Here is a 24,525-nt window from a genome sequence, read left to right on the forward strand (position 1 = left end):
TTCAACCATACAGCCTTCCCAGTCTGTCTCTGGTTGTGTCATGGTCACTGCAAACTGACATGCCTCTTTAACAATAGACCATTTTTTTCCGCCATTTTGTTAATCACCCCTAGGACCTTCCTCTTTGATTGAAATTCGAGTGAGTGCGAATGCTATTCCTTCTCTCTCACACTCTCTTTTTCTATTGTATTGTCTCCTTGAAAACTGCAATCTTTTTGGTGAAAACATGTAATTGTTAGAGGATGAGCCGTGTCTGCATTCACAATGCCAGCACCATTGTGCCTTTTCCATAGCAACTGTCTTCATTGCCAAGATGTGACCAAACAAAATCTATTGAAAGCAAAGGAAAAGGTACTTCTCTCTCTTATGGGACACTGACTACTCCTAACCAAGACTCTTCCTTCATTTTAAAGCAACACATGAGAAAATGACCATCAATCCTTCTAAATTGGTATATTACATGAGGATCTTTTTAATGACCACATAGAAAAAGCTAAGAATGGTTTAACAAATGTACAGTATCTGATATAGTAATGCGGTTTAAAATATCTTTCTTTTTGCAGAATCTTTCCCAAACGCATATGCTTATTGACCTCATCCAAGAAGTGAAGGAGAAAGGGTATAAACTGAAGATCTGCCCCCCAGATGAGAGCAATCTGGTACAGCTACTATTTCCTCTTCTTGACATTTTGGATTTATTTTTCAAATACTAATTGTCAAGTGACTGGGTGAATGTTTGTTACTGGTTTTGCAACAATTCTTTATTTTTGTGAAACTGACATGTTTGTCATTAAATATTTAAAAAACCTAATAAAATAAAAATGGATCAAAATTAAATATAGCACGTTTTTTGCATATGGCTAAATAACATTATTTTGCTGCACAAATGTAAAAACGTTAATTACTGTGAATAATGTGTTGATACAAAACCCTTAATTTTGCCAACAAATAACTTTTTCGATTATGTTAAAGTCTGACTTTTTAAATGACCCCTTCAGGTAACAGTGTGAAATGTATTCTTATTTTCTTGTAACATTTTTCTCAACAACCCGTGTTGATACCTGATTTTTGGAATTACATAAATTTTTAATCTGAAGTCCACTTTCTCTGGTCCAAACCCATTGCTGGGTTTATAAATAATATTTTTGTCCTGCCACAACGTCCGTTTTGTGCTTTTTTTGTGCAATAATGCGGCACAGTGACCAACTGGTCCACATGTCCACTTCACAGTTCAGAAGTTGTGGCCAGGGTACTTAGTAGGGCTGTCGCAAAAAACTATTTAAATCTCAAAACAGTTTTTGACTTGAAAGATACAAATGAATCATACCAAATAGAATCATTCTATTTTAAAATATATCCCAATACTTATTGAACCGTAATTTTTTTGTCAGTGAGAGCTTTGAGGGAAATGCTACATGTAAAGTGCTGACAGGTTCATTTATACTGTATGTATGTAAAACAGCAACAAGAAACTCTTGCATTATACCCTCTCAAACTGAGCTACTGTGTGTCGAATCAAATCGTAATCCCACTGAATCAAACCGAATCAAATTGAACCAACCGTACTTGAATCGTTTTGCTCTGAATGTATCAAGATATGGGTCTTTTATTTATTTATACTCATCTTTTATCGGAGAGATGCACACCCCTATAACTGAGTTTAGTGTTGAACAATGTAAAAGCATTTTCGTGCAAGGTATCCCTAATGTGAACATTTCAATGGCACTGTCTGTATGTTAGACAAGTAGATTCTTGGGAGTTATTGTATAGTGAATAAATTAATATAGACTTTTTGTTACTTTGTGAGTCCAATAATCTTGTCGTAATATGATTTATTTATTTATTTTTGCAGGCCCCATTAGTAGCGATGCTTCCCAGTCCAGAGCCCCTGACTGCAGCCATGCTTCTCTTCCTCCAGTGCATGAAAGAACCAGGAAAAGGGCCAGTTAATCCAAAGATTATCTTTAATCAGCTCTGCCAGAAGTAAGGCGCTCTTCTTATTATACTTATTGTTATCCTCATTATTCTTTCTTCTTATCATTATTCTTACTATTATTCTTTTTTATCTTCTTCTTCTTCTTCTCATATATTATTGTTAGTAGTCGTGGAAGTATTCATTTTTCTGGGGGGGGAAAGCTTTGAATTTCTCCCCGTTTTTTTTTTATTTTTTTTTACGGTTGGATTTAAAGCCTGAAATTATGCTCACAATTACAATTTTTTCCTGGACAGCCAGACAGCCACCTGATAGAGTAGGTTACGTGATACTGGAAGATGGTACTGCTGTGATTTTGACAGTGTGAGAGGAGAAATGAGGAGAGAATACGCTACAAAGCGCAATAGTGAAACAAATGTCAGTTTTTAGAATTTTTAAGAGACGTGTATTATCTGAGACATGTGTATTATCTGAGATACACGGAGAGAACATGCAAACTTCACACAGGAGGGGCTGAGCCAAGATCCAAACAATGAACCACCAAACTACCAGTAACTTTTTCCAGTGACGACATCTGTGGAATATCAACATAACATAGCAAGGGCAAAGGGAAAAATATAAACAAGCTGTTAGAGTGGACTTGAGGGTAATGACTTATGGTTTATATAACAATAACATACATATAACGTACACTGATCATCGTGCGGCGTGGCTCAGTGATAGAGTGGTCGTCCCGCAGCCCAGAGGTTGTGGGTTCGAGCCCATGCCATTGTGACCACGTCAAAGTATCCTTGAGCAAGATACTGAACCCCCTGGTGCTCCTTTTTTTTTTTTTTTTTTTTTTTTTTCCTTTTTTTTCTTTTTTCTTTTTTCTTTTTTTTAAGAGCTCAGTATTGTTCATTCGGAAATGTCATCATCATTGCTCTTTTTTTTTTTTTTTTTTTTAAATATATATATATATATATATATACACATATATACATACATATATACATATATACATACATACATACATACCTTTTTTTTTTTTTTTTTGTGTGTGTGGGTGAGTATGTGTGTGTGCGTGCGTGCGTGCGTGTGTTTGTTAGCTCACCAGAAAACCTATTAGAAAAAAAAATCTTATACCGTTCACCTAAATCGAACACCAGGAGACCCGAGGGGACCGAAGAAAACCAAGGAAGGTGAAATCCAGCACCGACCAGACACCCCCCACCAGAACTCCTCCCCAGCCCAAGAAACATCCAGACCCCAACAAATCCAAAAAACATAAAGTCAGGGAGGCCTCAAGAGACCAACGGAGAGACCGAGAAAAGGAAGGAAGGACAGACGAAGCCGCGTGAGATCCGAGACACCAGCCTCCACCGATTCAATAACCTGAGGAGGAAACAGATTGTGTCTGAGTTTCGGTAGATGCTGGTGTGGTGGATCTGGCATGCATGAAAATCTCCACCAAAGAGGGGAGCCGTCGACCCCCGCCGGAACAGAGCAAGCGCAACACCTCAGGGCCCCCCAGGCCGCGGCAGCGCCAAAGGACGACCCCCGGGCCCCACCAGGGCCACCGGCCGGAGAGCAAACCCAGGAGCAGGAGCGCCCCCCGCCCCAACACGGCCCGCGCCCCCGGCCCAACGCAGCAGGACGGGGCACTGCAGGCCCACCAGGCACCCCACCGGCCCCCAACCCCCGCCCCCCCCACCACCCCCCGCCCCCCATCCACCCCCCGCCACCCACCCCAACCCAGCCCCAGCCGCCCCCATGCCCCCAATCCCCCAGACACCCCCCACCCCCAGCACCCCCCCACCCCGCAACCCCCACCACCGCCCCCCCCCAACAAAGCCGCCCCCCCCCCGACCCCACCCCGACCAACCGGCAGCCCCCCAACCCCCGACCCCCAGCCCCCGGGGACCACCCGCACCCAGGCACCGGCGCCGAAGAGGGGCCGGACAGCGGAGCGGAGAGGGCAGCCGCGCCCACCCCACCCCCCGCCGTGTGGAAGGACGGAACACCGGGGGCAGAAGGGGGAGATGGGGGCACCGGAGGGCGGCCGACACCCCCGAACCCCAGGCCCAGCGGGGGAAGGCCCCGGTCGTCACCCCAGCGTTCTTTGTGAAAATTAACCCCTGTTACTGAGTCCGCCAGCTCGCGGACTGGCGAACTCTACCCCTAAACCGTGAATGTGACCCCACCCAGTGTATATACAAGTGTGTGTGTGTGGTGCATTAAAATTAGGAGCAGGTGAACCGGAGCCGATGGAAATGATATTCCCACGCTCCGATCCACCCGCCACCCAAGCATGTTGCTGAGTGTATGTGGTGCATTAAAAAAAATAGATAGGGCGGGGGGGGGGGGGGGCGGGTGGCGACACGGACAGGGGACCGCAGCACTGCTCTATACTGCGGCCCCCAACCGATGGCACCCCCACAAGCCCCCAAGCCCCCCCCCCCACCCACAAGTTGTGTGGTGTATTAAAATTGGAGGGGAGTTGTAGGGTGAAGACGGTGTTTCCACCCTACCCCACCCCCCAAAGTGTGTTATGTGCCCTATATGTCTATAAAAGTGTATTGTGCAAACCTAGTGTAGTGAGTTAAGAGGTGTGACCAGCGGGGCCCCCCCCAACCGGGCGGGGGCAGGAGGCGCACCGGCCCACCAAGCCCCCACCCACCCCACCAGGACCCCGGCGGGCATATGGGACCCGTCCGGCGGGGCGATAGGGCTCGCCCCCCGGATACTGGGTCCCGCCCGAGGTGTCAGGACGCCCACCGGAGCGGGGCGGGCACGACACCAAACCCCAGCCACCCCCGCCGGCCCCCATAGCACCGAGACCCGGGCCATGGATGGAGCCCCCGGCCCAGGGGAGGGGAAGGAAGGCGTACCGGGGAAGGGGAAGGGAGGAGGGAAGGGGACGACAAGAAGGGCAGGGGGCAGCGGCAGGGACGCAAGGAGAGGGGGAGAGGAGGAGGAAGGGCGACGAGGGAGAGGGGACAGGGAGGCGGAGGACGGGCGGGGAGAGGCGAGGAGGGAGAGGCAGCAAGGGGGAGGAAGGGGGAGGGGAGAGGGAACCACCGGGCACCCCGGCGGCCCACAGGCCCCGAACCGCGTCGCCGGGCCCAGAGCGACGGACCGCGCCGGAACGGCGCCGCCCCCGACACCAGGGAAAGCCCCGCAACGCAGCACCCCCCAAGAGACCCAGGGAACGGCCAAGACGCAGCCGCCACCCAGCAGCCAACAGAGGGGCAGACCCGCCCACTCCCCGCCAGGGGGGACAGCACCCACAGAATTAACCCACTGGCATGCCGTGAATCCGAATATCAACCCCTGGTGCCCATCGGAGGTGAATCCGCTCGATCCCGCTGGCAGCAGCCGGGTTCCTGACTATGGAAACACAACCATTAGTTACAAATTGCCTAATACAGAAACATCAATGCCAGTTATAACGCTGCTGTGGCTCTCGCTAACAGGCAGAATTAAAATCCAAGTTTAGGTTAAAAAATTCTATATACGTAGACCATGTTTCTTTAAATTTTGACATTTGGTTTTTATTTGAGGCAGATATTTTTTCCATTAAAATATGATTTATGAGGAGGTTAGACCATTGGTCGATATTCAAAGTTTGTTTATTTTTCCAGTTAACAAGAATTGTTTTTTTTGCGATAGTAAGGGCTACAAGTATAGATTGAAATTGTTTATGTGGTAAGTCAATTGTTGTTAAGTCACCTAGCAAACACAAGTTTGGAGAGAACGGTATCCTACAGTCCAAGACAGCGGAAAGTTTTTCTAAGACTTTAGTCCAGAAACACATAACCGGAGTACATAACCATAAAGCATGAAAATAAGTGTCTGTAGTGTTTTGTAAACACTGGAGACAAATGTCGGAGTCTGAGAGTCCCATTTTCTTCATCATATATTGAGTAATGTATGTTCTGTGAATAATTTTATATTGGATAAGTTGTAAATTTGTGTGTTTTGTCATTTTAAAAACATTTTCACAAACTTGAATCCAAAAGACAGATTCCGGAGCTATAGACAAGTCTGTTTCCCATTTTGAGATGGGTAAAGACGTTTTATCAGTATATGAAAGTAACTTATATATTTTTGAGAGTTTTTTTGTTGTTGTTGGAGAAAGCTTGGTAATATCTTTAGCTAAAACAGGCGGTTGGAGCGTACCCTGGAGTGTTGGAATTTGTTTCTTTATCATACTTTTAACTTGCAAATAATGTAAAAAGTTTCCGTTTTTTATTTTATATTTTTGGAGCAAGGATGTATATGATATAAACATATTATCTGAGAAGAGATGGTGGAGATGTGTAATTCCTTTCTGCTCCCACACATTCAAATAAAACGATTGGTTGTTAATTTGAAAGTCGGGGTTATGCCATAGGGGAGAAAGCCCGCTGGGCTCCACTTTGGCTTTTGTCATTTCTAGTGCCTTCCACCAGGCAGTCAGGGTGGCGGAAATCATTGGATTTTTAAAGCAGTTATGGCGCTTAATCGATGTTGTAATAAAGAGTAAATCTAGGAGTCTGAGGTTATTACAATCCTTCTGTTCTAGTTCCAGCCAACAGTTAGTATCTCTATTGGGTTGTGCCCATAAAATAATATATTGTAGCTGGTTGGCTATATAATAGTGCATAAAATTTGGTGCCTCTAGACCTCCTTTGGATTTATTTTTCTGAAGAGTAGATAGACTAATCTTTGCTTCTTTTTTTTTTCCAGTAAAATTTTGTAACGGCTGAGTCCAACAACTGGAACCAGTTAGCCGTAGGTTTAAATGGAATCATTGAGAAAAAATAGTTTATTTTGGGTAAAACTTTCATTTTAATAGTGGCTATTCGTCCTATTAGAGAAATAGGAAGATTATTCCAGCGCTCCAAGTCACTATAAATGCTATCCAGAAGTGGAGTGAAATTTAAATGAACTAAATCAGTTAATTTAGGTGAGATTTTTATGCCTAAGTATTTTAAATTACCTATAGGAAATGAGTAGTATGGGTCCTGGCTTGCAGGGTTCCATGAATTTTCTGTAATAGGTAGAAGTGTTGATTTTGTCCAGTTAATAGAATAGTCTGATAACTGTGAGAATTTAGTTATTAAGTTAAATACTTCCCCTAATGAAATAGCAGGCTTTTCTAAATAAAGTAAAATATCATCGGCATATAGATTAATTTTATGTTCTGTTACCCCAGAGTGAATTCCTTGAATCATTCTTTCCTGGCGTATGGCTAATGCAAGCGGTTCAATAAATATTGCAAATAATAAAGGCGACAGTGGGCATCCCTGTCTTGTGCCTCTCTGTAGAGTAAAACTCTTAGATATAATCCCATTAGTAGTAACAGTAGCTTTAGGAGAATCATATAATACTGACACCCAGTGAATAAATGACTTCCCAAAGCCAAATTTATTTAAAACAGCAAAGAGGAAGGACCAGTTAACTTTATCAAAAGCTTTTTCTGCATCCAATGATATAATAACTGCCTTTTTATCATGCCGCTGTGACATACTAATAAGGTTAAAGAGCCTTCTAATATTATTAGTAGAGTGACGCTCTTTAATAAAGCCTGTTTGGTCGCTATGAATGATTGTCGGGATTACTGTTTCTAATCTAGATGTAAAAGCCTTAGTGATAATTTTAATATCAGTGTTAATTAGTGAAATCGGACGGTAACTTGATGGAAGGGTGGGGTCTTTTTCTGGCTTTAATAAAAGTTTAATTGCTGCTGTATTCATGTGTGGGCGTATGTGACCATTAGTTTTAATTTCTGTTACTACTCTTAAGAATAGTGGAGCAAGCATTGACCAGAAGTGCTTTAGAAATATAGCCGGATAACCATCAGGGCCGGGTGCTTTGCCATTTGGCATACTATCTAGAGCACTGTACAACTCGTTTATAGTAAGTGGTGCATCTAACATATCTTTATATTCAGTAGTTACCTGAGGTATACTTAAGCTACTGAGGAATGCCTCAATATGCTCTGGGTTAGGTTTATTAGTTTCTGAGTATAAATTGTGATAATAATTATAAAAAATTTGATTAATTTCTTCTGGTGATTGTGTACATTCACCAGTTGTACCTTTAATAGCCGTTATAAGCGATTTTTCCCGATTACGTTGAAGTTGGTTTGCAAGAAATTTACCTGATTTGTTATTATATTCAAAGTTGTTGTATCTCAATTGTTGTATTATAAACTCTGTCTTTTTAGTTAACATATCGTCTAACTGTATTTTTGTATTTTGTAAGTCAGTCCATATTTGGTTATTTGGGTTTATTGCGTACTCATCCGTCAGTTGTTTAATTTTATCTTCCAAGTCTTTTTCTAATTTTTGATCCTGTTTCTTTTTATAAGATGAATATGATATAATTTTACCTCTAATTACTGCTTTCCCGGTTTCCCAGAGAAGAGCTGGAGATAGGTCTGGAGAGTCATTTATTTCCAAAAAGTCCGCCCATTCTTTTCTTATAATTTTGTCAAATTCTGCGTCGTTTAGTAGTGAGATGTTAAAACGCCATGTAGGTGGTGGTTTAAAGGTATAATCAACTTGTAGGGAAAGGGAGACTGGTGCATGGTCGCTAATAATAATAGGATGTATTTTTGTAACGGTTTTATCAGCAATAGAATTATTTGTAAGAAAAAAATCAATTCTTGAAAAGGACCGGTGCACAGCGGAAAAGAAGGTAAATTCCTTCTTATTTGGGTTTTTAAGTCTCCAGCTGTCGACGAGGCCAAAGTCATCCATATATTCCCCTATTACTTTTGTGGATTGTGATCGCCTTATACATGTTGTTTTATTAGAACGATCTATTAATGGATTTAAGGTTGTGTTAAAGTCTCCTCCAATAATAATAGTAGAGTTCGCTGCTAATTCAAACAGTTTAGAGAAAAATTCATGGAAAAAGGCCGGATCATCATTATTAGGGGCATATAAATTACCGAATGTATATATTTTATTAAATATAGTCACCTGAATAATAATGTATCGGCCCTCTGGGTCTGTTATTGTGCTGGTGCTCCTGATGCTGCGTCCCTTTGAGGGCCTTGTAAGGTGGGAACGCGGTATATAAATGAAGTGCCATTTACCATTTAAAAACTTTAAACAGAAAAGATGTCAGTGGGTCACATGCTTGATGCATTTTTATTTATTGATTTATTGATTGCAAGGATTTGCAACAAAATATTTGGTCTTTTAGAGGTTTGGATATTGTTTTAGATGTTGTGGCAATGTTGTCTGGGCTGAGTTCTTGTTTAAGCATGGTGCATTGCAGGAGTTTGTTATTGCACTATTGTGCAGGTGGGTGACCAGGATATTTGATGCTGGGTGACTAGGTACATCTCTGGTGCGGCTTTGACATTTATTCTGGTACCTAGCTTTCATCGAGCAGGCGTGTGCATTTGTTCTCGTGTGTGCATATGCATGCGTGCGCGTTGCAACCTCACCTGGTACCATTTCAGCCCTCAGCACTCAAGCAGCCTGTGTGCATTCAAACAGTAAGCATTGCAACCACCTGTATGCAATCAAATGTAACTAATTTTACATTGTGCTAATCCATTCCACTCCTATGCATTTGGAATGAAAGGTATTGTGTTAACCTCAGTACTCAAATACATGATGCCTCATTTTTTGCCCACAATTGACAATATTGAGATCCAATTGTAACAAAGAATATGATTGTTCTCATTTACAAGTAATTGTCTTAAAAGGTTGAAACGATTCTTAGACTTATGTTTGTGCTAACTGTTTTGCATTTCCTAAGATACAGATACAAATTTTGGACTTAAATATATTGGGTGTGGCATGGCACAGTGGTCGTCTCGCAACCCAGAGGTTGTGGGTTTGAGCCCATGCCATTGTGACCACATCAAAGTGTCCTTGCGCAAGATACTGAACCCCCAGTTGCTCCTGATGCTGAAATCATCAGTAGGTGAATGAGTAGTCAAAATATAAAGCACTCTGAGGGCCTTGTAAGGTGGAAAAGCATAGCCTGGAAACCAGATTCGTCGCTGTAATCAGTGGATGAGTCTGGTCACTGTCGGCATTAAAGACCAACTTTGAAGAACAAAAAGGTTCACAGGTGATGTAATTAAACATTGTCCAAAAAATAAAGCATGAAAAAATTATTTCTATTTTGTATATTTGACAAAATAATTGTTTTTCCGAAGTTAGAGCCTGGTGACTGACAAACCTGGAAGTGATACGTCACACCGGGGACAACAATAGCAGAGCTCAAAACGGAAAGTATACAAAGCCAGTCAAAAAGAGATTCAGAAAGCGATATGTCGAGTTTAAATGAGGAGATCCAAGTCTTTGAAGAGTTGGAGGAAGAGGAGGAGGTTGGCATGTTATATGTTGGCCACCGGCCGGAGAGCAAACCCAGGAGCCCGGAGCAACTCCCCACGCCGAAACACGGCCCGCGCCCCAAGCCCAACGCAGCAGAACGGGACACGGCAGGGCCCACCTTGCACCCCACTGGCCCTCAGCCCCCACTTTTAAATTAAAATGGTGCTGGTGGTTTGGCTCATTTGTAGTCCTCAATTTGCTTACAATTCAAAGAGTAACTTCATCAAACCCATATCAACCCTTCCCAAGGAAAACATGTCAAACAACATAATTCGACCTTGGCACTGAATGATTTGATCCTAATGAGCGTCTTAAGTTATTCATGGCATTGAATAAGTTACTTGACATAAAATTGAGATAAAGTAAGGTTGTTCTTTCTACCCTGATCTAATGTCAATTGTTCATTTATAATATTGCAGTACTGTCAAAAGGTTTCCTTTATTGGTATATACTGTAGCTTGAGGAAGGGTACAATTACATACTGTAATGAATTTGTTTTGGCAGGGTCAGCCCCGTAATCAGACGCCATTATGCATTTTAAATACATCGTCAGCTGTCGCAAATTCGGAAAAATGTAAGAATGGTCTAGCTCCAATTGTTTTCTTCAAATACACCTCAGAAATAAACTCTTTTGTTTAATGTTGCAGTGTTAATAATGTTCTCAGCCCCGGTCCTCGAGAACCCCTATCCAGCCTGTTTTCCATGTCTCCCCAGCCAACACAGCTGAGGATCGTTATCAGACTTCATGCAGAGCTTGCTGATTAGCTGATCGTTTGAAACACCTGTGGTGCTTGTGGGAGACATGGAAAACAGGCTGGATAGGGGTACTCGAGGACCGCGGTTAAGAACCACTGGTGTAGCTAATTGCCGTTGAAGTTAATAGTATAGCTATATTAGCACTGTATTGTCTTGCACTTTATGTATGTCTAATGTGCAAGCTGGACAATAAAACCAAGAAACAATCATCTTCGCTAATCTCTTTTTGGGTTGAGAATTTTTTTTCCGAATGGCCACTGTACACTTATTTCTGTTGGGAGAAAAAAAAATCAGATTTTTTTTTCGTTCCATTCCTTTTTTCTATTTTTTTTTTCTAAATGTCAACATAGCTACATCTTTGAAAAATATTGTTTAAAATCATTTATGAAAAGCCTTACATCCTTGATGGAGACAGCCAAGAACAACAATGTCTAGTGCTGTGACACTTACACACAAACATGAAGTACAAACAGCATCAGGCTGGGTATACATGTTTGTCTGTGTAGGAGGCAAGACATCTTTCACTTTTGATAGAAACATATTCACAGTTGTTTGAAATAAATATTGGCTGGCTTGTGTGCTTTGCTTTTGCTAAGCTTGGAGGCATTGTCACAACTGTCTTTTTGCAGTCTCTTTTCAATTTAATAATAAATAAATAAATAAAATAATACATCAATAAATTTGCGGCAGTCCTATTGGACATTTTGGTAAATGTTACACAATCAGTAGTTTCCTGTACACATTGTCTAGAGGCGAATGAGCACCTTTTATATTAGTAGTGGCCAAAGGTAACTTTTCCTGAATCGATTTGATTTTGATTCACAAGAGTTTGGTTCGATTTGAAATAGATTTTTGTCTGATTCCATTCACTTATTTTTAATCCGATATTGAATACAGTAATTTCTGGACTATGCGGCCAATACAAAAGTGTGGCTTATCCATCAGATCACAAGGGGGGCGCACTATAAAGGAAGCGCAAGAGCATCAGGCAGAGCAAAACAAACCAATTGAGCCCAAATACAGTAGGAGAGACAGAACAATTTGTGCCCTCATGGAAAAGGAAGTAGCGGGAACCCGGTGCGGTAACATTAAAAACACCTGCGGCTTACAGTTGGATGTGGCTTATATGTGTAACAAACTTGAGTATTCCCCAAATTTAGCTAGCGCAGCTTATAGTCAGGTGAGCCTTATAGGCCAGAAATGACTGTAATTATAGAACATCAGTTCTTCTTAAATATTAAGGACATGATAGAAACTCCACAAACATTAAATTCCAAATTAAATTTTATGGAGGCAGAAACTGGTTAAATGATTTTTGTTTATTAATGAATTTAACACGTGGTATTATCACTTATGTATTACACAAACATTGAAATCAGCAAGGATGAGATGAAAATATTTTTATAATTCTAATTCAATGATTGTAAATATAAATTAAAAAGATTCTGAATTGTCTTAAAGTGCAATAAATCAGGTCTATCATAAATGTAAAAAAAAATACTTAATAAATAATAATAATAATAAATTGTATTTTAAGTGAACAGTACATTTCAAGAAAACAGTAAGATACAAAAAATATCGGCCTTTAAAATTCTATTTTCTTATGAATTTGTGGAAAAAAAGATTAAAATAATCGATTCATGGTTTCATTAATCGATATCAGGCTCGAAAGGGAAAATCGATTCGATACTGATTATTCAATTTCTTAAACCCAGCCCTAGTATTAATCTTGTGATGTCTGTATACATTTGATATATATAATATATATATATATATATATATATATATATATATATATATATATATTATATATATATATATATATATATATATATTATATATATATATGTATGTATATATATAGTATGTATATATATATATATGTGTATATATATATATATATATGTATATATATATATATATATATGTATATATATATATATATATATATATATATGTATATATATATATATATATGTATATATATATATATATATGTATATATATATATATATATATATGTATATATATATATATATATATATATATATATATATGTATATGTATATATATATATATATATATATATATATATATATATATATATAATAGTTATGCAAGTTTTCCTTTACATTATCTTGGCTGACTGTAATGCAAGACAAAAAGGCTGTTTGCTACTTGATGAATATTCAGTACACAGTTTAATGTATCGGTGTATCTATCGCTGTGTTTACTTTTTGCATATTTAAGTCACCAACCTGGCCATACTGTAAGCGATTGAGTGTTTATGTCTTCAAGTGCAGGATTTGTTCATTAGTTGCGTTGTTTACGGGTGCATGTTGCTCATACGTGTGTGTTCAGGGCATGAGCTTGTGTGGCCTTGTGTCTGGTACTAACTCATCCGGCTATTAATTGTGTTAGCACCGCAGCTGTTTGCATTGGCCAGATTGAGAGCAACGCTACAGGGCCCTTCTGCTTCCCTCCACTGGGAAAAGCTTCCAGACCTCCTCTTTCCCACTCATTCAGACAAATTTTTTAACTTTTCTTTTTAAAAAAATGTAATTTGTAATTTTTTCCTTTGTCTTTCTCTGACTGGTATTCTTCATTTACTCTGGTCTGACTACACTCTCAGGAGAACAGATAAATAAAACAAGAAATGGACATTTTATTGCATGCTGTTCCTTTTTAGGTCTTGCAAATAAATGACATATGTGCCCTCCACAATTTTCACCCCTCCACCCACTTGTCCCTTTTTAATCCACAAATATTATGTCTGTATTTAAGGGTGGGGGTAGTTGACTTAAGGCAACACTAGACCTCCTGCCAGTGACCTGTGCTGATGGACAGGTTGTTGGCCATCAAATAAAGTATCATACCACAAGGACTTTGTGCTATAGGGCATTAGGGACTAGTTTACCAAACAATTTACCAAACAATTTTAACACACTAGCCCAACACTTCAACTCTTAAACAAAAAGTGTTGCTTTCTCACTTTGTGCCGTGCATATGAGACCAACCTGTCCTGTAAGTAATGTGGCTATCTCGGCCCAACAGGTTGATGTGGCCCTGTCCTTTGCTGCCCATCTGCCCCTGACATCTGTCCTCACATCTGTTCAATGTGGACAGCCAAGGGATGGATGCAAAAACAGCCTTTCCTTTCCACACATAGGCATTATTGCTTAGGTTGGACGACTGTCCAACAAGGGGGGAAAAAATCCACATGCAGCCTACATGATTTACACAAAGATTTGTTGTATAAGTAACTACTGTGTTTTACAGAAAATATTGATGGTTTTGTGTAAATCATAATGTAAATAAAGGTCTTGAGATGGTCTGTTAAATTTGATGCAATAAAATTAAGAATTGCCCATCTTTTGGTCTGCTCTTGATGGTATTGGATCCTATTGAATGGCTCTTCAAATGATACTATGATATAGATAGGAAGGCAGACAGATGGCTTCCCACACGCATAAGCAGACAGATATGAACAGAAACAATACTCAAAAATATGAACATTTTTGGCCTTTTTTAAAAAAAATTTTTTACTGTAATTGTTTAAATTACCAACAGGATCACAATATCTTGAATCACGATAGAAGCATCTGAATATTTTTTAGGTTGAACAGTGGAGAGCCCCTGGTATGAGCCATCTCCTTATCGTGGTGGAGTGGTTTGTGTGTCCCAATGATCCTAGGAGCTAAGTTTCGCGGGCTTTTATGCCCCTGGCAAGGTCACACTTGGCAAACAGGTCGTAGGTGAGGGACCAGACAAAGTATGCTTCACAGACCCCTTTGATGATTAACATACTGTATATGGAAATTGTTTTCCCTTGCTCGGACACCTGTCATCAGGGCTTCTTCTGGAGCCAGGCCTGAAGGGCGTGATTGGAAGGAACAGCCCCCTTGAGTGGTGTTCTGTTGTTGAACTTGTGTGCTCATCACAGCTTTTCCATAACGAACACCATGTTCAACCATAAGACTGTCCATATGGACTCTGGATTGGTAAACTGGGGATAGTGGTGGGAACGTACAGTGTGTTCCAACTACAGGGCGATGACACTGCTTAGCTTCCCTGGTAAGGTCTATTCAGGGGTGCTGAAAGAGGAGGGGTCCATTGGGAAGTCGAATCTCAGATTCAGGAGGAGCAGTGTTGTTTTCGTCCTGGCCGTGGAACAGTGGACCCCTCAGTACACCCTCGCCAAGGTCCTCAAGAGTGCATGAGAGTTCGCCCAAGAATTCTACATGTAATTTACGGACTTGGAGAAAGATTCAACCATGTCCCTCGGTGAGTCGGTGGGGAATGTTTCGGGAGTATGGGAAACGGGCTGTTTGGTCCACGTACGACCGGTGTCAGAGTTTGGTCCACATTGCCGGCAGTAAGTCGGATTTGTTTCTGGTGTTGGAGTTGGACTATTCATAACATTTATGGGCAGAATTTCTAGGCGCAGCCAAAGCGTTGAGGGGTCAGGTTTGGTGGCCTTAGTATTTCATCTCTGATTTTTGCAGATGATGTTGTGGTACTGTTTGCTGTTTGCTTCATCTGAGACTATGGTCTTCAACTGGAATCGGATCCATGTCGGGGATGAGATCCTGCAACCAAGTGGAGGGTCTTAGTAGATTTGGGTCTTGTTCATGAGTGAGGGAAGAATGGAACGGCAGATCGACAGGCAGATCAGTGCAGCGTCTGCTGTGACGCGGCTTTGTATCGATCCATCGTGGTGAAGGAGCTGAGCCAAAAAGCGAAACTCTCTTATCTATGGTCACGAGGTGTTGGTCGTAACGGAAAGAACAAAATCTTTGATACAAGCGGACAATTTTTTTGCACAGGGGCTATATGGGCTCTTCCTTGGAGATAGGGTGAGAAGCTCGGTCATCCCGGAGGGGCTCAGAGTAAAGCCACTTCTCCTCCATATTTAGAGGAGCCACACGAGGTGGCTCGAGCATCTGATTAGGATGCCTCCTTGGTGCCGTGTTGTAGGCACGTCCCACTGGGAGGAGGAGGCCTCAGGGAAAAGGGCATGCTGGAGAGACTATGTCTTCCGGCTGGCCTGGGAATGCATCAGCGTCCCCCTGGAAGAGCTGGATGAAGTGGCTGGGGAGAGGAATATCTGGGCTTCTCTGCAAAAACTGCTGCCCCTGCGACCAGACCCCGGATAAGCGGAACTAATTGGATGGAACAATGGAGAGCTTTTTAGCTGTTGAATAAGAATTGCAGAAGCTTGTTTTGATTTATGTTTTATTGATTTTTATATTATTCATTTATGTTTTATTTTTTTTACTAGGGCGTCACGCTTTAAGGGGTATCAACAACAGGACAGCCAGGAGCTCCTTCACTATTTGCTGGACTCCATACGAGTAGAGGAATCTAAAGTGAGTAATTCATTCATTCGTTCATTCATTCCTTCATTCATTCATTAGCTGTACATCCTCACAAGGGTCGTGGGTATGCTGGAGCCTATTACTTTATATAATACCTTTCATTTATTTGATGATGTTTTTTGTTTTTTTACTCCAGTCTGTAGCAGTCAGCTCATTAGAAAGTTGGTCCTTATTTTAAATATTTTCATCCATTCATCAAGTACAATTTACTGTATTATAAATCCGAGGTTTGATCTGATGTTTTATATTGTGTGCACTTCAGTGGCTGTGACAGTGTGTGACACTTTGCCACCCCCAACCCTTCACAGAGCAATTAGCAGACCTAAAGCCGCTTTTTGGAAGGCTGAGATGTTCCCAGTTGCCCCACCAGTGGCTACGTGAACCTAGTGGGGGAAGTTAGCGGGTGTGTTTAGTGGCCAGCCGCAGGCTTCACAGTCTCGGCTCCCATTCAAACTTGTGAACATTTGCAGTTGTGCCACTTCAGGGACTTGCAAGTGGCATAACCAACATCATTGTGTGATCTTGGGAAACCCACAGCTGCTGAATGAACTCAGGGGCTGCCCCATTGTGCTTGAGGGTCACCCATCACCCCCTCCCTATATGCACACTCATCAGCCATTTTCCAATTTAATCAAGGACACATAGAGGATGAGGTTCAGCCTTTATTCATGTAATCAAATGCATTTAATCAAGCAGGCGTGCTCACCAATACAGTGGCATAATAGCTACTCTTCTGCGTTTTAAATGATAACATGATTTTGGAGTAAAATGTTTTGCTGAAAAAAAGAACATCAAAAATCAATAAACAGTTCTTCCAAAAAAATTAGTGAACACTTTGTTTCTAGTGATTTGTACATACATATACAATAACATTTGGAGAATTTTGCTCATACAATTGCAGTACAGTGTTTATGCATACTGCATTGTATGTAGCTGAGCATGACAAGGAGAAGGGTGTGACCATCCTTTTAGAGGCCCTAAGTGTTTGTGTTCATTGGCTATTAGTATCAGGGAGCTAAATATGCTAATCTGGCCTCAGTCAATTATCAGCAATTAACTGAGATGGTAGTTATTACTCTCTCAGGGCATGGACTGTCCTTCTTCGCCCCATCTTCATTTTTGTTTCCACTCCTACACCCTTCTACCAGCAACCTTTCCCACCCCCTGACAACCCCCCTCTCCTTACCCATGTGGGACCGTGCATGCTGTTATTTTGGAGAGGAAGGGTGAAGGGTGGGGGCTACTGGTAATTAATTATAGGAGAGCTTCAGCCTCGTCTCACTGTGCTGACTGAGTGGGACGAGAGACTGGCTGGACTAGGATTAACAAGGTTTTCTGACCTAAATAGCCAGTCCAGTGCGTGGGTCCTGGGACAATGGGGGCGACTGGTCTCAAATACAGACACAGACCATGGCCAATTATGTATTGATTGGTGCTTTACTGTGGCTGTGCCCCTTCACAGCTCTCTCGCCAACAACTCACTGACCATGTCACCTTTAATCAGAGAACCCTTCTAAAGAGTTTACACACACACACACACACACACGCACCCCCGCACACACACACCCACACACACACATACACACACTCCCTCTCAGATAGATAATGAAAAGAACCCCATCTTAACAGTTTCAGACAAGGACAATAATTATTTTACTAATGATGCTTATAATAATTCCAAATGTCATGCAGAGCTTTTGCAGGGAATTTGATGTTTTCATAATGGATATAATTAAAAGAATGTAAAGGAAGCAAAATAAATCTACCATGGTAAATAATTGCAACGTATCTATTTTACATTCTCCAAGTTGTTAAATATTTTTTAATTTGTTTTCCAGAGGGTGCAGGGAGGAATCCTCAAGGCTTTCAACAATCCTACTGAGAAGACAGCAAATGAGGAAACTAGGCGCCAAGTCAAAGGTTCATTAGACTCAACCTTCAGATGACTCAGAACCATAGTGCCATCTCGTGGCCCTTTACGGAAATGCATTGGCTCCACTATAAAATGAGAGCTAAATCAAAACTTGCAAGTTGCAGCCGATCACGTGTATAAGAGGTTTATTGTTTGGGGTTTTAAACTAAAATTTGTAGCCTTAAAAAAAAGGCAGCTAATACTGCTAAAATAGTGGAGTGGAAAAGAGATTAACTTCATTTTCTGATTAATGGTGGATTTCATGTGGCATATTCACCTAATAGCCAATTACAATCCTATTCATATTGATTTTAATTAATTGAACAATGTCTCACCTCGCCAGCATATGGAAAGGAAGGTGTTAAGATGAACTTCGTTGACCGCATCTTTGTTGGAGAGCTGACCAACACAATTATGTGTGAAGAGTGTGAACATGTAAGTGTGGGTGGGAAAACATGATGTACTCTTTGAGCCAATCAGACTGCATTAAGACTGTAACATTGAAAGTGATTCTTTACTCTTGATGCAGCTTATTGTAACATTTACTTACAAACTGATTTGTCTTTCAGATCTCGACAGTTGAGGAAGCGTTCATAGACATCTCTTTACCCATCATAGAGGAACGGGTAAGATGCTGAAGATTTTCTAGACATATTGGTTTTATTCGTGATGAGCGGCGGCCGTGGCTCAGAAGGATAGAGATGGTCGTTTAGTAACTGGAGGGTCCGCTGTTTGAATCCCACTCTCTCGAAGTCATGCGTCTTTTGTGCCCTTGGGCTTTTAGTGCCATTCACACTGGTGTATGGAAGGTGCGAATGTTTGGTGGCTGTAGGCGCACACTGGCAGCCACGCTCGTGGCTACATATATAGTTTACCACCACCAGAATATGAATAACGTATCTGTTGTGAATGTCCTGAAATATACTATTAAAATCTGATGCATTATTATAATTCTCATAATGGATTCTTAATTATGCTTGGGAAAAAAATATGTTAGAACTTTGTGTCGATTATGCTTTACACTGTTGCTACAGACATCAAAACCATCTAACAGCGTCAGGCCAGCAAAGGGAAGTCGGGAGCAGGATGCCAAGACGGTGGTCTTTTCTACAAACTCAGCCAACAGAAACACCAGGAAGCAGAGTGGACTGGTATGTCACTGCTACTATTATTGTCTATACACATCAACATTCAAATACGAAGGATGGCACAGAAATTTTGTCTTGATGGATACTAAGATAGCTGTACTTAAATTATGTTTCCTTCAAAATATAAGCTAATGTACACCTACAATTCTTATGTGTGTGTGCTCAATTGTCAATTGTGAACCACAGGCTGTGCTGTGTTGCTGTGTTTCCTAAACATTTAGCTTTCCCTGAAGTGTCTGTGTTATGTGAACGTTATATGTTGGCGTCAGCTAGCAAGTCACCGCCTCACTCAGTTTTGTGATATATGTGGGTCCACATAACGTGGTGGGCGAGCATGTGGACCAGTGGCTGTTAGGAAATTAAATAAAAACGAAAATGCTTTTTAAAAAACTAAAACTAACTAAAAATACATTTTATGTTTACAAAACAAACTAAAACTACCTATAATTGTAGCGAAGATGTCCTTCGTTTTAGTCTTTGGTAATTAATTGAGTGCATGAACCTTTTGTGGGGATGATTTTAAATATTATTTTAGGTATATTTATTGTGATATTAACCGGAATAAAGACATTTGAAAGTGTATCACACAGAAGTGACATCATCTAGCAGCAGCGAATAGAAAAGCACCTTCAGATGACGTCGCTCTTAGACGACAATTTTGCGTGCTTGACTTTTGGCTCCAATAGCTCGGTTTGCCTGCTTTTTCCATTTAATTTAGCCGAAATGGATTACTAGGTAAGAATTGCGTTACTTTTTTCATTTTACCATGGTGTGATTTAAATATTGCGCACAAGTAATACACTTTTTTTTTTTTATTAAAACTGATACTGAAACTAAGCATTTTAAAAATAACAAAAACTGATCAAAGTTGCTTAACGCCAGTAAAAGTGATACAGACCACCTCAGGGCATGACAAAGGTACCATTCAACTAGTTGTAAGTCAATGTTTCATCAGACGAAACGAAAATACTTTATAAAGTTGAAAAGTTTATTTAATTAAGAATGCATACACTTAGGAATGCACCATTGTTGTCAATGCAAACAGCTAGCATTTTTGTTTTCTTCCAGAAACATTATGGTAGGAGGTCTTCCAGTTGTATAGATGGAAAAGGGGCAGGCTGCAGTGTGGAACAACCCGAAGAACAGGGAATTGCAGGTGGATCCGCCCGCTGCGTCTCTGCTCACAAGACGGCCACTTGCGGAAGCCTCTCAGATGGAAGTGAGAGAGGCTGTGGTCCTCAAGACAGCAGTAATGATGCCGACAGCGAGGCCTCTGAGAACGAGTGGGCTCCGCACACGTCCTGCTCCAATTATGTCCAACCTCACCCCACGCCCACTGTCAATTCATCTGCTGTATCTGTTTCTACCTCATCATCATCCTCTTCCAAGCAAGGTGACACTGTTGAGCCGCTTGTAAGTAGTTTGTCAAAAGTCAGCCTTGGCGTTAGTGCAGGGGACATCTCGCCTCCTTGGCGATGTTCTCCGGAAGACCCGGCGGAAGCAAAGCCACAAGAGAATCTCCACCATCATTACCACCAGGGGGCATTCCAGGCACTCTCCCAAAGCTACAATCCCGGTTCTAAGGAGTGCTCCATCCAGTCCTGCCTCCACCAGTTTACCTCTGTGGAACTGCTGATGGGCAACAACAAGTTGCTTTGTGAGAACTGCACTGAACGCAGACAAAAGCAGATGCGCAAGAGCAGCTCAGCAGGTGGGCAAAAATCACCTCACTGTTTATTTGCACAGGATTCTAAAATGGATTCTTTGCGAACAGTTCTACTGTCCAACAAATAGACCGAAAGCATCCGTTACCTTCAATTCTCACATTGTTTTGTTTTTGTAGATAAAAAGGTGGAGAAGATCTACACCAGCGCAAGGAAACAAATGCTCATTTCCTCACTTCCTCCTGTCATCACATTGCATCTGAAACGCTTCCACCAGGTTTGTCATCTTTTTTGTAGTTAACATTTTTATCACATACCTAATACATAAAGTTGTAACCGTTTTCAAATTGTGGTCTAAGAGTCAAATTTATGTGCTGCCATTTTGTTTTTAAAGGCTGGAATGAATTTACGAAAGGTGAACCGCCATGTCGACTTTCCTTTGATCTTAGATCTGGCGCCATTTTGTTCAGCATCCTGCAAGGTAGAATTGCATTGCAACATTAGGTACACCTGTATTTTCTGTGTGTACAATATTTTTATTCTTTCTCAATGCCCGTATTTTTTTTCATTGATAATGTTTGGGGTTTGTTTACTGGTAAAAACATTTTTTAAACCTCGTTTCCCTTAATGCTAATTGTGTTTTTCCAACTTTAGACAAACCTGGTGCATGCCGACCGCGTCCTTTACAGCCTGTATGGGATTGTAGAGCATAGTGGCTCAATGCGTGGTGGTCACTACACTGCGTATGTAAAAGTCCGCGCACCCCAGAAGAAAACAGAACATCACAGGAACGTGTCAGGTCTGGGTTCAGCAGACTTTTTTTCAAATCTCTTCAGAATGCTTACAACTCACTTTTCCACTTTTTGTATGCAGTATCCTCTATAAAGCCTTCTTCACATAGCATGGTTTGCTACTGATGTGCTAATGAAAAGTAAAGTGTAATTGGAGACAGAGGTGCATTACTTAGTTTTTTCACAATACAGCATTTGTCTATCACAGCAGCATCACTAATCACCTGTATTTACTAATGAGTTTGATTCTGTTTTATCTTTCAAGTTCCATATTAAAATAAGAGTTTTTTTCCCCCCAATGACAATATTCTCAGTAAAAAGATGATACAATTTACCATCCATAATACTATTCAAAGATTCTGAGAACTTGATTAAACAGATTTAACATGAGAAGCAATGCAAAGAAATTGAAGACGTAACATTGGAGCCTCCTGCCTTCATAAAATTAAACTATAACCCATTAAATGAACACAATATGTGTGTGTATGTGTGTTTCAGGTGCAAAGGACTATAGCAGCAGTTTCCAGGGCCAGTGGTTCTACATCAGTGATACTGCGGTCCAAATGGTACCAGAGTCCAGAGTTCTTCTCTCTCAGGCATATCTGCTCTTCTATGAGGAATTGATATGAGCTGACAAATTTCAAATAGGACACAAATCTGACTAGTATAATGTGTTTATCTATTCTTAAGGATTGGAAAAGGGAAGAGATTATACGCTAGCTTTTTCTTTAATAACACCCTTTGCAATTCTTAAAATGATCTAGATTATCATTTGAACATTTGGTTACGTTCCAATAGCACTTGCGTAAAACTTTACCCATCGGACACATAAGCATGAGAATAAGTTTTTATGTTAAGTTGCTATATTTTACCTACACTTAGGAAACATTACTATCAAATATTATCATTTGAAAAGTATAGCTTGAGCCATGTATTCATAAGTAGTTAATAATACCCAAGATAGTAGTGAATGTTAACATTATGATACAGTTTCACTCGCTCCACAAACCAAATTAAAGGATTGGCAAACAATTGTAGAAAGTTGGTACGATCCATTTCTGCCCTTTTATATAAGAATATATCAGTACATTGCATTTGCCAAAGATTAAGCGGAACCAAAAATCAAAACCAAACAATGTTAATAAAAAGTAAAGTACCACTAATTGCCACAACCCCCACCTAAGTGGGGCAAAATTTGTTCTCCGCATTTGACCCATCCCCTGAGGGAGCGGTGAGCAGCAGCAGGGGCCGCGTTCGGGAATCATTTCGTGATCTAAACCCCAACTCCAAATGCTGAGTGACAAGCAGGGTGGCTTACAGTCTCAGGGCGGACACTACCACACTAGGCCACTGAGCTGGTGTACATGAATGTACTGTACAGTATAACTCAGCTTTCAAAATGTTGTATTAACTTAGAAAGAAATATATATTTGTCTACTTAAGGCAATCATTTAGTTGCACACACAAAATACTGTTTCATCATTTTAACTAGATAGCCTTCATTGCACAGTATTTGAGCTCTACTGTTGGAGTAGGCAAACGACAGACACTTTTGGTAAGGTTTTACTGAATCATAGAAATAAAAATCTTCTAAGGCCATATACACCATTTTTGTGTAATAGGCATAGCTCAATGCTCTAATTAATATATTGCTTATTCTTGCATTGTTGAATGAGATTTAATTTTATATCAAGTGTGTTTTGCCAAAAGGGAGTTAGTTGGCATGTACAAGAAATAAAGAGATTTAGTTTTTTTTATTATTATTATTTAAAATTAGATTACACAGATTCAGTGCCTATGCTAATTGTTATGAAATGTGCATGATGAAAAGGAACACACGCAATTAAATGCTTTGATGGATGTGTGACATTCATGTACATTGTAGTTTGTAATGGTACAGGGTGACACCAAAAAAGAGAAACTTTTTAACAATCCAATAAAACCAAGAGTGATGGAAGAAAAATATTGTATTAATAGTAATTGAAACCCTAAAACATGCCATTTAGAAACAATGATGACATTTTCTTTGTGTGTGTACGTGTGTTAAATTATGTTATGTACGAATGCCTTCTTGGAATCTGCTGTTGAGATTCCTCATTGACTGCTGCAACATTTCAGCTGGGATTCCATCATTAAGGTTTCAATTACCAAGAATAAAATATTTTTCTTCCATTGCTCTTGGTTTTATTGGATTGTTAAAAAATTCCGGTCTTTTTTTTTGTGTCACCTTGTATAATACACTTGTAAAAAAAACAAAAAAAAAACAATGTAAGATCATGGTGCTTAAGGCATGCAGGGTTTTTCCTTGAGGCAAATACCGGTACTTGTTTGTTGGACATGTCATCTTGTAATAATGAACAGTTGCATTGAAACTATGACATATCACAAACTAAATAAATCAAATTTATGTACTGAGTTGTTTTCGAGACATCAGCTTGAGTAAAACGCAGAGCATGATGCAAACGATGTTTTGTCTTGGCACTTAGAGTTGTTGTCGTTCAGTGTACCCCCCCCCCCCCCCCCCCTCTGAAATTGTGTCGACAAACGCTCTGACTGTCGGTCTGTGTCCCATGTTGCCACATTTGAGCCATCTTGCCTGCTGATGAGGCCTGACAG

At 40.7% G+C, this 24,525-nt stretch overlaps 1 protein-coding gene across 3 annotated transcripts in view; it reads left to right on the forward strand.

The window, feature by feature from the left end:
- The window catches only part of usp45 (ubiquitin specific peptidase 45), a 40,560-nt gene extending 16,239 nt beyond the window's left edge, over positions 1–24,321 (forward strand). For all 3 annotated transcript variants that reach the window (XM_086079119.1, XM_086079117.1, XM_086079118.1), the window contains exons 7-18: positions 564–659; positions 1,853–1,983; positions 16,298–16,385; positions 18,233–18,314; positions 18,650–18,741; positions 18,876–18,932; positions 19,341–19,457; positions 20,523–21,165; positions 21,298–21,395; positions 21,513–21,599; positions 21,773–21,917; positions 22,408–24,321. In XM_086079119.1, the coding sequence (XP_085935245.1) occupies positions 564–659; positions 1,853–1,983; positions 16,298–16,385; positions 18,233–18,314; positions 18,650–18,741; positions 18,876–18,932; positions 19,341–19,457; positions 20,523–21,165; positions 21,298–21,395; positions 21,513–21,599; positions 21,773–21,917; positions 22,408–22,538 (1,767 nt within the window). In that variant the 3' untranslated portion in view covers positions 22,539–24,321. The remainder of the gene's footprint in view (positions 1–563; positions 660–1,852; positions 1,984–16,297; positions 16,386–18,232; positions 18,315–18,649; positions 18,742–18,875; positions 18,933–19,340; positions 19,458–20,522; positions 21,166–21,297; positions 21,396–21,512; positions 21,600–21,772; positions 21,918–22,407) is intronic.
- Positions 24,322–24,525: the final 204 nt, after the last annotated feature.

Source organism: Leptonotus elevatus, chromosome 6, assembly GCF_054856555.1.
Source record: "Leptonotus elevatus isolate MCC_2025b chromosome 6, RoL_Lele_1.0, whole genome shotgun sequence".
NCBI lineage: Eukaryota > Metazoa > Chordata > Actinopteri > Syngnathiformes > Syngnathidae > Leptonotus > Leptonotus elevatus.